The sequence below is a fragment of the Phocoena phocoena genome, chromosome 10, assembly GCF_963924675.1.
Source record: "Phocoena phocoena chromosome 10, mPhoPho1.1, whole genome shotgun sequence".
Taxonomy (NCBI): domain Eukaryota; kingdom Metazoa; phylum Chordata; class Mammalia; order Artiodactyla; family Phocoenidae; genus Phocoena; species Phocoena phocoena.
In genome coordinates, this window is record NC_089228.1 from 7,715,254 (window position 1) to 7,731,359 (window position 16,106).

Sequence of the window (16,106 nt, forward strand, 5' to 3'; positions counted from 1 at the left end):
GCCACCTCATTAGGAGCCCCTCCGAGGCAGGTCTGTGTCCACGCTCACCCAGAGCCCACCTGAGACCTGACACGGAATAAATGCTGAGGGATTTGGGCTGGGCTGTTGGATTTCAGTGTTCTGGCCTTTTCTCTAGGCTATAAACAAAGGAGAAACTGCTTCGTTTCTCTTACAGCATAATGTCTCCTCCATTTTCCTTAGAGGTCTCTAACATATCCATCCACTCTCTCAACCAAATTCCTTTCTCCCAAATTCCGACTACCTGGGCAGATTTTTAAGCCCGTTTGGTGACAGAAGGAAAAGTCAACTGGCCTCTCCTCACCTATCCTTCCCAAGCCCAGGGTTTGGGTGCAGTGAGGGGTGTACGTGCTGTGGCTGCCCAGAGGCCCTCAGGGCTACGCTTCCACTTGACTTTGGGAGGATGATGTGGTCAAAGCGGAAGTCAGCAGAATTCCCTTCCTCAGAAACACTGATCGTGGAAGGCCGCATTTCCTCAGAGAACCATGGCCAGCCCCCCGGGGGAGCCAGGCAGGCCTGGGGGACTGGACCTTGAGCCAGTCACCCTAGGTGGTGGATGGCCCTCTGCCCCAATATCACCTTCCTGCCTTGGAAAGTGGAGGAAGGGTCTTAGGTCAAGTACACATGCCAGATGCCCCATGTGACAACGTGGGATTATTGGTTTGATTTTGGTTTCTGATTGTCCTTTACTGTCTTCCTGGACACTATATACACTCTATTGAGACTAACAGAGGGGTCTTTGGTACAGCACAGAGAAGAGAGATATCCCCCATTTCTTTTTTGGAAATATCCCATTTCCCAAGTTTCGGGAAACACTGGTGCATAGATCTGTGGTTCTCAGACTTGTGTGGGAATCAGCAGCTTGGAGGGCTTGTTAAAACCCAGATCACCGGGTCACCTCCAGAGGTTCTGATTCAGCAGGGCTGGAGTGAGGCTCAAGAGCCTGCATTTCTTATAGACCCCAGGCGATGCTGCTGCTGGTCTGGGGACCCCAACACTTTGAGAACCCCTCTTTTAGCATAATGCCCAGCTAGAGGACACTAAGAATGTGTCAGTCATTGAAGGACAAAGATTTGTCTTGTGCGTACTTCACTCAAAAGCAGATTTCCTTAGGCTCTCTTCCCAAGTATAGAACCTGAAATCCTCCAGGCCCTCAGCTCCATTGAGGGGCAAAGGAATGTGTTTCCAAGAGGCCAAGAGACCAGGACTGACCCTGGAGGAGGACAAAAAGGTTAAGAGCCTGAGGGACCCCCAGGGGTTGGGGGAGGCAAGGAGGGGAAGGAAAGGGTCCACTTTTTGTTCTTTCCCCTGGATATTTCTAGAACTCATACAAGAATTTCAAGCACAACTGGTTTAGTATTTCTTAACTCCAGGGAAGACAGCTTCCTCTCAGAAGGGAGAGATACATGTAGCAAGTGCTACATCCAGTGGGAGAGTAGGACGGGATAGGACTTCTAGTCAAAGACCTGGGTTTTGGCCCCAGCACTGCTCTGTGACCTTGGGAGGATTGCTTCCTCATGGTCTCTGTTACCCCAGCTGTTAAATATGTTATGATAAAACGAGTTTGAAAGGGCCCCATGAGGGTCAAAAGAGCCGCGGTGGGTGACAACGTAGAACACTGTGTGGCTGGCAGTTTCAGTGGAGCCAACTTGAGCTGTCTTGGTTTCCACAGGAAGGACCAATATCTCCTCTCGCCTGTGAACTGTTGGTATCTAGTCCTGCATCAGACCAGGCGGGAGAGCCGAGACCATGCCACCCTCAATGACATCTTCATGAACAATGTCATCGTTCGCCTCTCCCAAATCAGCGAGGATGTCATCAGACTCTTCAAAAAGGTGGGTATTTGGGCCACCCGAGTTTCTGCCCCAGGCTGGCCTTGGCAAGACAGCCAGCCACGGTGGGGTGTGGTCTGGGGACCTGGGACCAGGGATCAGGCATGTTGAAGGGTGCGGGGTGCTGAGGCCTGGACTTGGCACCGCAGACCCTGAGTTTGAGTCCTGGATGTGGCTGGGGGGCTCAGCCACTTCAGCAACCACCATCACCACAAAAATAAAAACCTTTGCATGGTTAGGTAAGTAGTACACTCATTGTAGGAGATTTGGAAACACAGAGATGAGCTCACACTTGTGTAAAAAATAAAATTCAAAAACAAACACTTAGAAATTAACGTCACCTGAAATGCTATCACTCAGCCATAATCACTTTGGTTGTCATAGGAACTTCTTTATATGTACATATGTAAATACATTTTCTATGAGTGCTGATTTTATACACTTTCTAGAATATGTATGTACTTTTCCCAGATGAGATCAGACTGCATATACGATTTTACTCTCTGCTTATGTCACCTAACAAATTATATAACACTGGATTACAAAATTTTCCCATATCAATAAATATAATTCCACAACATTTTGAAACATTGCATAGTATTTCATCATACAGATGTACCCTAGTTTATTTAACCAATCCCTTATTGTTGAACACTTCAGTGATTTCCATATTATTATAAATACTGCTGCTGTGAGCTTCTTTTATATACACCTTTGTCACATTCACTGCTATTTTTTAAATTGAAGTATAGTTTATTTACAATATTCTATTAGTTGTAGGTATATAGCATAGTGATTCAGTATTTTTGTAGATTGTACTCCATTAAAAGTATAAGATAATGGCTATATTTCCCTGTGCTACACAATATATCCTTGTTGCTTATTTATTTCATTTATTGTAGTTTGTGTCTCTTAATCCCATACCACTAATTTGCCCCTTTCCCTTTTGGTAACCAGTAGTTTGTTTTCTATATCTGTGTGTCTGTTTCTGTTTTGCATATACATTCATTTGTATTGTTTTTTAGATTCCACATATAAGTGATATATAGTATTTGTCTTTGTCTGACTTACTTCACTAAGCATAATATTCTCTAGGTCCATCCACATTGCTGCAAATAGCAGACTTTCATTCTTTTTTTATGGCTGAATAATATTCCACTGTATATGTATATTTAGATATACCACATGTACTTGATCCATTCATCTGTTGATGGGCCACTGCTACTTTCTTTTTTTCTTTAACATCTTTATTGGAGTATAATTGCTTTACAGTGGTGTGTTAGTTTCTTCTGTATAACAAAGTGAATCAGCTATACATATACATATATCCCCATATCTCCCCATATCTCCTCCCTCTTGCGTCTCCCTCCCATCCTCCCTATCCCACCCCTCTAGGTGGACACAAAGCACCGAGCTGATCTCCCTGCACAATGCAGCTGCTTCCCACTAGCTATCTATTTTACATTTGGTAGTGTATATATGTCCATGCCATTCTCTCACTTCGTCCCCGCTTACCCTTCGCCCTCCCCATGTCCTCAAGTCCATTCTCTATGTCTGCATTTTTATTCCTGTCCTGCCCCTAGGTTCTTCAGAACCTTTTTTTTTTAGATTCCACATATATGTGTTATCATATAGTATTTGTTTTTCCCTTTCTGACTTACTGCACTCTGTATGACAGTCTCTAGGTCCATTGACCTCATTACAAATAACTCAATTTTGTTTCTTTTTATGGCTGAGTAATATTCCATTGTATATATGTGCCACATCTTCTTTATCCATTCATCTGTTGATGGACATTTAGGTTGCTTCCATGTCCTTCCTATTGTAAATAGTGCTGCAATGAACACTGTGGTACCTGACTCTTTTTGAATTATGGTTTTCTCAGGGTATATGCCCAGTAGTGGGATTGCTGAGTCATATGGTACTTCTATTTTTAGTTTTTTTAAGGAACCTCCATACTGTTCTCCATAGTGGCTGTATCAATTTACTTTCCCACCAACAGCTCAACAGGTTCCCTTTTCTCCACTCTCCAGCATTTATTGTTTGTAGATTTTTTGATGATGGCCATTCTGACCAGTGTGAGGTGATACCTCATTGTAGTTTTGTTTTGCATTTCTCTAATGATTAGTGATGTTGAGCATCCTTTCACGTGTTTGTTGGCAATCTGTATATCTTCTTCGGAGAAATGTCTATTTAGGTCTTCTGCCCATTTTTGGATTGGGTTGTTTGTTTTTTTGATATTGAGCTGCATGAGCTACTTGTATATTTTGGTGATAAATCCTTTGTCAGTTGCTTCATTTGCAAATATTTTCTCCCATTCTGAGGGTTGTCTTTTCGTCTTGTTTATGGTTTCCTTTGCTGTGCAAAAGCTTTGAAGTTTCATTAGGTCCCATTTGTTTATTTTTGTTTTTATTTCCATTTCTCTAGGAGGTGGGTCAAAAAGGATCTTGCTGTGATTTATGTCATGGAGTGTTCGACCTATGTCTTCCTCTAAGAGTTTTATAGTGTCTGGCCTTACATTTAGGTCTTTAATCCATTTTGAATTTATTTTTGTGTATGGTGTTACTGAGTGTTCTAATTTCATTCTTTTACATGTAGCTGTCCAGTTTTCCCAGCACCACTTATTGAAGAGGTTGTCTTTTCTCCATTGTATACTCTTGCCTCCTTTATCAAAGATAAGGTGACCATATGTGCATGGGTTTACTTCTGGGCTTTCTATCCTGTTCCATTGATCTATATTCCTGTTTTTGTGCCAGTACCATACTGTCTTGATTACTGTAGCTTTGTAGTATACTCTGAAGTCCAGGAGCCTGATTCCTCCAGCTCCATTTTTCTATCTGGAGATTGCTTTGGCTCTTCGGGGTCTTTTGTGTTTCCTTATGAATTGTAAAGTTTTTTGTTCTAGTTCTGTGAAGAATGCCATTGGTAGTTTGATAGTGATTACATTGAATCTGTAGATTGCTTTGGGTAGCATAGTCATTTTCACAATGTTGATTCTTCCAATCCAAGAACATGGTATATCTCTCCATCTGTTTGTGTCATTTTTGATTCCTTTCATCAGTGTCTTATAGTTTTCTGAGTACAGGTCTTTTACCTCCTTAGGTAGGTTTATTCCTAGGTATTTTATTCTTTTTGTTGCAGTGGTCAATGGGAGTGTTTCCTTAATTTCTCTTTCAGATTTTTCATCATTAGTGTATAGGAATGCAAGAGATTTCTGTGCATTAATTTTGTATCCTGCTACTTTACCAAATTCATTGATTAGCTCTAGTAGTTTTCTGGTAGCATGTTTAGGATTCTCTATGTATAGTATCATGTCATCTGCAAACAGTGACAGTTTTACTTCTTCTTTTCCGATTTGGATTCTTTTTATTTCTTTTTCTTCTCTGATTGCTGTGACTAAAACTTCCAAAACTATGTGGAATAATTGTGGTGAGAGTTGGCAACCTTGTCTTGTTCCTGATCTTAGTGGAAATGGTTTCAGTTTTTCACCATTGAGAACGATGTTGGCTGGGCCACTGCTATTTTCTTAAGATCTGTTTCTGTAACAGGAATTTTAGGGTCAGATTTTGCTCATTTGTTTGTCTATCTAATGAGGTTAAGATCATCTACTTCCCAGGGGCAGTATGAGGGTTAAATGAAATGGTGCAAGTGAAGGAGGTGGGTATTATTGAGAAGTGTTTCAGGATATGGTCTTTGGGTCCACAAGTCTTAAATTTCTGGCTTCATAATCCTGCCTTGTGGTCTTTGGGTCCACAAGTCTTAAATTTCTGGCTTCATAATCCTGGTTCCATTGTTTATTAGCTGTGTGTCTTTGGGTTTGTTACTGAAACTCTCTGAGCCTGTTTCCTTATTTGTGAAATGGGGATAGAAATACCCACAGGGCAGTTGCTTGGGTTAAGAGGGTTATTAATCCCAAGTAAAGCGTGGAAAGCAGCGCCTGTCACTAAGTGCTCAGGAAAGCTGGCTATTTATAATACGAGTGTAAGAGACTATTACTACTAAAATGATCCAGCTCATCTGTTCTTGCCAGGCACCAGTTTTAGGGAAGAGGTGACCTGGGATTGCTAGACACACAGAGGAAGAAGACAAGTTGGTTTGAAATATAGTCATCTCTCCCTGGTCTGTATGTGGATTGTCCACTTTGAGGATGACTTCTATTGCAAAATTGTAACTGCAGGCTAATTCCCCGCCCCCCCCCCCCCCCGCCCCCCGCCACACAATCTGCTCTGGTCTCCTCCTGGGGCTGTGTTTATGAAGTGTAGTCTAAGTTTAATATTTGCGTAAGCAAACATAATTAGAAAGGTAAATACAGTGCAATAAAAAAAAAATTCACATAGTGCTTTGCGAAGCCATACTGAAGGGATTCAGATTGCTTGGTCCCATCACAAGCCCCCGCCTGCTGCTGCCACTGTCACATCTATTTTTCTGGGTGGGAGGGACTCACAGAGAAAGGGTCATCTGGGCCTTTAGGAAATGAAGGATCTTTTCCTGAGCTGAGCCCTGGGACAAGTGAGATAAATCTTTTCAGCTCTCATTTAGGCTGACAGCAGCCTCACTTGTGATGGAGGTTAACAGGGTGGAAAATAATGAAAAAAGGTCTACAGCTGAGCTCCTGGCTGCCTTGTTACCAGCTCTGTGCCTGTGGAACAAAGGAAACGACCCGGCCCCTCTGGGCCAAGAGAGAGCTGGGGGACGGGGCCTGACTGGCTGATTTAGCACAGCGTGGCCCCCTTGTGTCACATCAGTTGTAGATGATCTCAGCCCTGAGCCCTGCATCCTTACATAATAATAGTTCTGCAGACCTCAAACGACTGCAGGGGCTGGTCTCTGGTCAGACTGGGGAACAAGATCATCACTTAGCCCATTTTACAGATGAGAAGGTAAAGCCTGAGAATGGCCAGTTGTCATCACTTCCAGGAGGCAGCACGGCTGGGCTTTTGGAGTCTGTCTCAGAGCCACCTGTCACTGACATTGTGACCCTGGGTAAGTCTCTCTGAGCCTCACTTTTCTCATCTGGGAAGAGGAGATGCTGACAGTGCCACACTTGGAGTGGGAGTCCTTCGCCATCTGACAAGTGACATTCTGTCACTGCCTCTGCAGGAGGTGGGAGTGGCTTCCAGGCCAGGTGTCCTTCCTGTGCCTGGGCCTGGGGCAGCTGCTCCACCTGCCAGCTCCTCAGTGGTGCAGAATGCTCTTTGACTTCATAACTCACCTTTTCCTGATTCTCCGTTTCCCCTTCTGCAATGCAGTGCGCTCTGCCTGGAAGCAGCACTTCTCATTCCACAGCCATTCTAAGCTTCATCTGGGCAAATGGACTTGTGCATGCAGGTGGCCGTTGCTTTAACTGTGAGATGTGGATCCACCAGGGCAGAACCGACTGGATGAGCTCTTAGCAGCCACCGTAGTGATCAGGACTCTTACGGTTGCAAACAACAGAAACGCAGCTCAGCTGGCTTGAGGGAGGAAAGGGAGCTTATCGGCTCTTCAGAGCCAAGACTGGCTTCAGGCATGGGGGCTTCAAAGGCACCAAGGGTGTTGTTAGTACCCAATCTTTCTGCGATTCTGCACCAGTTTTCTTTGTTTTCCAGTTTTTTGTTTTGTTGTGTTTTTAAGGAGGGGTGGGAGAAGGGCTCATGCATAGTCAGTCTCTCTCTCTGTGATGACCACATGGCCCCTGCAGCCCCAGGCTTACATCCTACCTGGTTCAAGTCCAGCGGAAAGTGAGAGGTCCCTTCTCCCAGAGTTGGGTCTTACAGGCTCTGACTGGACCAGTGTGCGTCACACGAGTGCTCCTGAAGCTGGGCATACACTCAACTCCCCCTTATGCATAGCACAAAGGATGGCTGAGGGTGGTTCCCCAGGAAAAACTGGGTGCTCTTACAAGAAGGGTGAAATAAAACAATGGGTGTCCACTAGGCCTTCTGTTCCAGTCCTTTTATCATCCTCTTCATGAGCTGTCCTCTCTTTGCCAGATCTCCCCCAATAATGGGCATTCATTACCTTGCATTACATTTGGGGACAACCGAGACCAATAGAAAATTCTCCCCAATGTTGAGATGAAATCTTTCAGGGTTTCCACTCACAGGTCCTCTGGGCCACCTAGATCAATCCACATGGAAATCTATCAGGTACTCATGACCACACACCCAGGCCCTTCCCGCCTCTAGGTAAACATGCCAGGTTCCTTCAGTTGACTCCGGTGACTTGGCTTTGAGTTTTCTCTCCTCCTGGGTCAGGCTCCAGGGCTTCTCTGACCGGCATAAGTTAATATTCAGAACCACTCAGAACCCTCCAGAAAGCTCTGACCAGATAAGAGGAGAGCAGGGCTGTCTAGACACTTTATTTCTAATAATGAAACCTATGAAGGCACTTGCCTTTTTCATGATCGTCTCAGCGCATTTGACCCACTCTGAACTCTCAGCTCAAATCTCCAGGGGATTTTGTACCAAATGTTTTTTAATCTGTCCATGAATTCTGTCCTTGTGTTTTTTTATATTTGCCCTTTTAAAACTTCATTTTATTAGATTCTGGTCAAATGGGATCAGTGTCCTTTTTTTTTTTTTTTGGTGAGCAAAGGCTCCGGACGCGCAGGCTCAGCGGCCATGGCTCACGGACCCAGCTGCTCCGCAGCATGTGGGATCTTCCCAGACCGGGGCACGAACCTGCGTCCCCTGCATCGGCAGGCGGACTCGCAGCCACTGCGCCACCAGGGAAGCCCTCAGTGTCCTTTTTTAAGCGATTTTTCAAGCAGCAATACGGTAACTTTTCCAAGAGTTTCCTCATTCCTCCTCTGTGGGAGAAGCCTGTTTTATAACCTCTCCATGTCTTCCTCCTCTGTGTTACTTTCTTCTATGTGTCAGTTCTTTGGCCCCGTGTTTGATTCTTCTCTACTTTCTTAGTGGAGAAGGTGGAAAGTGGGACAGAGGGTTGAGAATGAGTTCACAGTGGAGGTGATGCTTGAATTGGGTGTTGAAGGATGAATAGGAGTCTCCCAAGTGGGGAAAGGAGGTTAGGAGTTCAGTGTTAGGACAAAGGCAAGAGCACAGGGGACAGAGTGTCATGATGAGAGTCCACAGCACCTTGGAACGGAGGCTGCAAAATGGTGGTCCACAGCTGAATTTGGTTCTCAAGTGTAATCTGCTTGGCCCTCACTATGTTAAGAAAACTTCAACCAATATTTTACTTTATTTTATTTTATTTTTGCGGTACGTGGGCCTCTCACTGTTGTGGCTTCTCCTGTTGTGGAGCACAGGCTCCGGACACACAGGCTCAGCGGCCATGGCTCATGGGCCCAGCCGCTCCGTGGCACGTGGGATCTTCCCGGACTGGGGCACGAAGCCGTGTCCCCTGCATCGGCAGGTGGACTCTCAACCACTGAGCCACCAGGGAAGCCCTTTTTTTTTTTTTTTTTTAATATTTTAAAATTGTGGGATTTCGCATAAAAATCAGAACTTTGTATTCCTCTTAAAAAGCCAGAAGCTCTGACAGTACCAGAACAACATGGGGTCATTCTTGGCGGTACTTGTCCAGAGCTGAGTAGTCGCTGGTCCTTCAGGCTGGGCACACTCGCTCCACTGCCCCACAGCCCCTGTGGGTTGTCCAGTGAATGACACCGACCCCTTTATTTTAGCTCCTTGGCCCTTTGTGCATTTGAGTTTGTGGCCTCATCTTTAAACATGATCTAACAGAGCTTCTCAAAGTCTAGCATCAGAATCACCTGGAGGGCTTGGTAAACATGGATTGCTGGGCCCCATGCCCACAGCTTCTGATTCACCAGGTTGAAGTGAGGCCTGAGATTCTGCATTTCTAACGAGTTCCCAGGCGCTGCTGATGCTGCTGATCTGGGGATCACACATGGGGAATGACTTGCCTAGTCCAACCTTCTGCTTTTACAGGTGAGGAGATGCAGGCCCACCTCTGGTAAGCACAGACTCCGGCGCCAGATGCAGGTTCTCCACTCCAGGTCCAGTCCTGAATCCACTGCCCACCATGGTGCACCAACAGGGAGGGTGCATCTGCACCCTGCTTGCTCTCTCTTCCTGCCCCAACCATCTCTGAGCTGGGCATTGAAGCCCATTTCATCTCCAGCCTCAGCTTCCTTGACAATAGCCATCCATTATTCTCTGCTCTGCTGCCTGCGGAATTTAATTACTTGCCCCAGCCGTGGAGTGGGCTTGATTGTTGGAAGCTGCGGTATTCTGAAGGAAGCGCTAATGAGGAAAGACTCTTAGCGGAGAAAAGAGGGCATTCGGGGGGCTTGTGTTTGAAAGCAGTCATTCATTGTGTGGCAATAAGGGCTTGGTCTTCAGTGAGCTTTTTCGTTCCTGCCTTGAAGATGTCCGTCACATTTCATAAATAAATCAGGGCTTTTGTATCCAATAATTGCCTTGCTTTGTGACCAAGATCAAAAGCACCAATGGCCTTGGATTCAAAGCCAAGTTTATTTTTTATTTTTGGGTTGCAGGAGAGAGTGAGGGTTTGCATGCTGGAGGGTCCAACTCTGATGCCTGCACAGACAGAGAGAGTGAAGTGGGCAGACTGCCAGGGACGAGGAGCCTTCAGCCGTCTCCACTGTCTGCCAGGGAGACAAGTTGTGAACGCTCGCTCTGCTAGTTGAGGCTGCTGAGCTGGTCGCCATGTTCCCAACTCACTCAGCAGACATGTATTGTTGCTTTTGTGACAATAGATAAGCAGTGATCATAGATAACAAACAATTAGTGAGTGCTTACTGTTTGCCGGGCTCTGGGCTAAGCGTTCACTTCTTAAACACTTAGAGGAAGATGTTGTCATCACCCCCGTTTTACAGATGAGGAAACTGATGCCTGTAAAGGTGAAGCTGGGGTTTGAATCCAGATTTGTCTGACCCAAGAGCCCATGCTTAGTGGTGAAGGCAGGTGCTAAAGAGGATGGAGAGATGAATCAGACACAGTGCCTTCCCTCAAGGAGCTGGCAGTGAACAATGGAAGTGAAGACAGATGTGCATCAGTGATGCAAATACAGCAGAAAGGGAAGTTGGTTCAGAGGGAGGACTTCTAATCTGGGCTGGGGGGCATCTAATCTGGGCTGGGGGGCACTTTGGAGAAGGTTTTATGTTGAGGATGCAGCATCTGAAGTGAATCTTGAAGTGAGGATTAGGATCTATGCCAGCTTGGGTTCCCAGGAAGCTGACTCTCAGACAGTGATTATGGTGCAGGGGTGTATTATCAAGTGTTCTTGGGGTCCCCACTGCAGAAGGAAGGGAGGGAGGCAGGATTCAGGGAATTTGCAGGAAAGGCCTCAAATGACTCCTTGGGGAGCTCTGAGGCTGGGGTGGCCCTTCTGAGTTGTTCTGGGTTGTGGCGAGGAAACTAGGCCTTTATACCCTCATGTTGCTCCTGGGAGGGCATGTGGCCTTGGGTAGGTGCCTCTTTGGTGAGACACTTCCAAACAGGGCTGATAGCTGGGGGTGCCTGCCGGGAGCACTCCCCATAGCTGGGGGAATAAGTCCTCCAGTGCTGAAGGGGATCTGAGTGGTGCATTGCTGTGTCCCCAGTGGATATGCAGAGATCTGGGAAAAGTAGGAGACAGGATTCTAGACCAAAGCAAAGGCACATTGGCAGAAAAATCTGGGTCCCAGATCATGAGCAGGTCGGCCAGCATTGCAGTCTACTGCAGTGGCTAGGGGTATGGACAGACTGCGTAATCCCTGTTCTGCCACTTTCCAGATGTGTGAGCTCAACCTAATTCCTAAACCGCTGACTTTCAACATTTTCAAAAGGAAGCTAATAAAAAACCTCTTTCTTAGGGTTGTTGTAAGGATTAAAAAATGATGATATAAGATGCCTACCTGGTACACAGTAAGCAATCATTAAATATTAGTTATTATTAGGAGGATTATTGGGACTTTGAGAAAGAACATAGTGAGAATTAAGTTTAGAGGTGGGATGAAGGAACATTCAGGCACACAGGTTAAATAAAGGGTCAGAAATAAGAAAATATGCTCAGGAAACCACTCACTGATTAGTTCTAACTGATGGTGGTCTTTCTTTTTTTTTATAACCTTATTTCCTTTTCTTGCCTTATTATATTGATTTGGACCTCAACTGATATAGTGTAGAGGGAAATGGAAGAGAAATGGCATTCTTGTCTTTCTTTAAATTTATTTTTTATCGAAGTATAGTTGATTTACAATGTTGTGTTAATTACTGCTGTACAGCAAAGTGACTCAGTTATACATATATACATTCTTTTTCATCTTCTTTTCCATTATGGTTTATCACAGGATATTGAATACTTTCTTGACTTTTAAAAAGCATGCTTTTATCTTTTCACCATTTAACTCTTAGCGAATTAGGAATAAATAGAAACCTCCTTAGTCTAATAAAGGGTGTTAACCGAAAACCACCAGTAAATCTCATACTTCCTGCTGAAGCATTCAGCAAGATGGCTGATTACAAGATCAATATATAAAAATTAATAACATTCCTGTGCATACATTAGGGCTTCCCAGGTGGCACAATGGTTAAGAATCCACCTGCCAATGCAGGAGACATGGGTTTGAGCCCTGGTCCGGGAAGATCCCACATGCCGCGGAGCAACTAAGCCCGTGTGCCACAACTACTGAACCTGTGCTCTAGCACCTGCAAGCCACAACTACTGAGCCCACGGGCTGCAACTACTGAAGCGCGTGCGCCTAGAGCCCATGCTGCGCAACAAGAGAAGCCACTGCAATGAGAAGCCTGTGCACCGCAACGAAGAATAGCCCCCACTCGCAGCAACTAGAGAAAGCCTGCGCACAACAACGAAGACCCAGTGCAGCCAAAAATAAATAAATTAATTAATAAAAAAAAAAGAATCTAACAGAGCAGAAACTAAAGTTTAGAAAAAATGCATACATTAGAAAACAACAATGATGGAAAATTAATGCCATTAATGCTATAAATTAGCTGCATCCTAGGAATTTTGATAAGTGATGTTTTCATTGTCATTCAGATATAAATATTTCATAATTTGCATTTTGCAATTTCTTCTTTGCCCCATAATTTTTTCAGAATTATGCATATTTTATTTCCAAAGATTTTCTTTAAAGCTTTCTACTTGCTTTAAATTTTTAACTTGATTACCCCATAAAAAGAAAATAAGGCCTGTAGGCTCTATTTTTTTGGTATTTGTTGGAGCATTTGCCTTATCAGATATGAAGACTTCCTCTTAAGTGATAGTCAGTAAAACAGGTAATATTAGGCCAATGCTAAGTAAACTAACCGATGGTCCAGATCAGAGCCCAGAAACAAAGCCCCCCACAGATGGGAACACAGTATATGGCAGTGGTGCATTACAGATTAGGGGAAAGGATAGCCTGTTTAGTAAATGGATCTGATTCCACTGGTTGCTTGTCCATTTCTTATTATTTTTTAGGAACTGGTTTAAACACACACACACACGCACACACACACACTTTTTCTTCCATATGGAATAAAATTAGACCTCCACCTTAGTTCCCAAAAATATATTCTAGATGGATTAAAGTGCTAAAGGTAAAAAACAAAACTTTAAAAAATTTTGGAAGAAAATGTAGAAGATTCTATTTAAAACCTTGGTGGGTAGGAAAAGGTTGCTTAAACATAAAACAAAAAAGCACACACCATAAAGGAAAATATTGATAAATTCCATTACATAAAGATTTAAAAAATCTTCTATACAACAACAACTGCAACAAATAAATAAGGGGAAAATACAGACCAGGCAAGGAAAAGATATTTGGCATGCATAGAATTAATAAAAGGTTAATAACCTGAATATAAAAATCAGCTCCCACAAATAAATTGGAAAAGGGCAAACAACCCAATAGGAACATGGGTAAAAGATATAAATAAGTCACATAAAATGAAATTTAAATGGTTAAAAATGTAAGAAAAGATGCTCATACTTACAGGTAATCAGGAGAAGGTAAAATAAAAGAAAATGAGACACAGTTTGACTCCCATTAGATTGGTCAAATAATCCCAAGTGCTGGCAAGAATGTGGAGCATCAGGGCCACTTGTGTCGTCCTAATAAACATGTAAATTGGTTCAGCCCCTTTGGAGAACACTGGGAGTGTCTTGTGACAGAGAAGGAAGAGGTACATACCCTGTATCCCAGCAGTTCCACTTCTAAGTACAACCTAAAATATTCTAGCATATCTGCACACACACAAAACCTTGTGCAAGGAGGTTTTCTGCAATAGTGTTTGTAGTAAAGAAACAAAGGGAAATCACCTCAATGGCCATCGTGGAGGGACTGGTTAAATAAGCTATGGATAGTCACATGATGGACTGTTATACAATCATTTAGATGGAGGAACTAGATCTACATAAAGCAATTGTGTATAAAAGTTGAAAACACAATGTTGGGTGAAGAAAGCAAGGTACATTATACTATTTTTATAAATTTAAAACTCAAACAGTTCATATTGTTTGTATTCTTAGATACCTGTCTGAAACAGAGCTATACAAAGGTGGACTGGCTAAGAATACACACCAGCTTCACAAGAGTTACTGAGGGCTGAGGGAAGAAGGAAGGAGACAACGCTTCAGTGCTCTCTGTAACATTTTGCTTCCTAAGAGTGATTTTGAAGCAAAAATGACAAAATTTTAATGGTTATCTAATTTGGGTGGCATAATCATGGGTGTTTGTTATTGTTCTCTCTACTCTTCTGTGTGTTTTAAATATTGGAGTGCTGAAATTAAGTGGTGGGGTGGGGAAGGTAGGTTGGAGACAGATCAAGGGGGCCTTGGGTGTCAGAGTGAGAAGCTGGGCTTTATTTTTTAGGCAAAGAAGAACCACTGAAGGTTCTTGAGTAGGGCGTGTTGTGGCCAGAGCCAAATTTAAGGACGACTGATTTCGTGCATTTGACGGCTTTGAAAAGAGAGTTGCTGGACTCAGTTGTTATACATATTGACTAATATACAAGTTAGTAGTGGAAGGTGACAGGGGCCTGGATCAGGGAGGTTGATATGGAAATAGAAAGGAATGAGTGGATAGGTGGATGGGTAGGTTCATGGGTAGATGGGTGGATGAGTGGATGGGTGGATGGGTGGATGGGTGGGAAGGTGGTGGATAGGTGGGTGGATACATAGGTATTCACAAACAATGCAAATAAAGTAGAAGATCAGATCATAAAATAACAAGGAGGGTAGAGATATATCTCAGGTCAGTTATTCAGTAGGAATAAGTGATCAATAATGTTTTGAATCCAACAGATAAGCCTGACAACATCCATATTCACCTTGAAGAGAATGTAGAGGGGGAGAAAACAGCTCAAAACTGAGGGGCTTCTGGTTTTTGTAGCTATTGGTTTTTCAGGAAGACGGATCTGTCACGCTCCTTAGGATACAGAGACTCTCACCGTCCGCTGAGCCTATTGATGCTTACCTGTGAGAGATTTATGTCCCCCAACTCTTGCCAAAAAAATGAAGAAAATCAGGGACATAGGAAAGATTATTCCTGAGTATGTTCTGCTTTCACGGAGACTCAGCCCAGCAGTCCACACTGTGTCCTTCTGCCTTGGCCTGGAAGCCAGGGGGTGGGGTCAGGACGTGGTCACAGAAAACAGGAGATTCTACAAAACGGAACTGGGTACTTGTCTGTTGTCTGATATTGACGGTGACCTAAAGGAGAGCCTTTTAAATATCTGCATGCTTCTTATGGTAAGGCAGAGGGATATCCATTTTATAATTATTTTGGAATGTTTGGGGAAAAAAATTCTAAAGGCACAGGGAGTCATAACTCTCCCAGCAACAGGGTGGAAGCAACAGAGTGGAATCGTTGAGAGAATCACATTTACTAGCTCTGTGATCTTGAGCAAATTACTCACCCTCCCTGAGCCTCTGTGTCCTAATCTTTAAAGTGGGGTTACAGTGGGGTTATATCCCATAGGCTGATATTAGGCTTACGTGAGGTACTGTCAGTAAAGCAGTTGTCATTGGGCCTGGTATACGCTAAGAGATCAAAGAAATGATAGCTATTATTGTTGTTATTTTCTTTAATGATAAGTATTATTGGTAGTAATATCAATAGTACTAAGCATTACTATTAACGATAAGTATTATATGAATAATAATATTTAGTATTATTAGAAGAGATCCAGAAACTCCTAGCCTGACCGTATCAGGTCACTTGGTCATGCCATTCCAAGGTATCCTCAGACTTGTTATTTTAAGCATTTCTGAAAATGAAGGCTTTCAGCACAAACAGGGTCCCCAGAGAGATGCTGGGAGGAATTAGGGGGGGAAGAGGGT

At 43.7% G+C, this 16,106-nt stretch overlaps 1 protein-coding gene across 2 annotated transcripts in view; it reads left to right on the forward strand.

The window, feature by feature from the left end:
• Positions 1-16,106, forward strand: part of SRGAP3 (SLIT-ROBO Rho GTPase activating protein 3) — a 254,066-nt gene that overhangs the window by 136,359 nt on the left and 101,601 nt on the right. For both annotated transcript variants that reach the window (XM_065886366.1, XM_065886367.1), the window contains exon 3: positions 1,691-1,853. In XM_065886366.1, the coding sequence (XP_065742438.1) occupies positions 1,691-1,853 (163 nt within the window). The remainder of the gene's footprint in view (positions 1-1,690; positions 1,854-16,106) is intronic.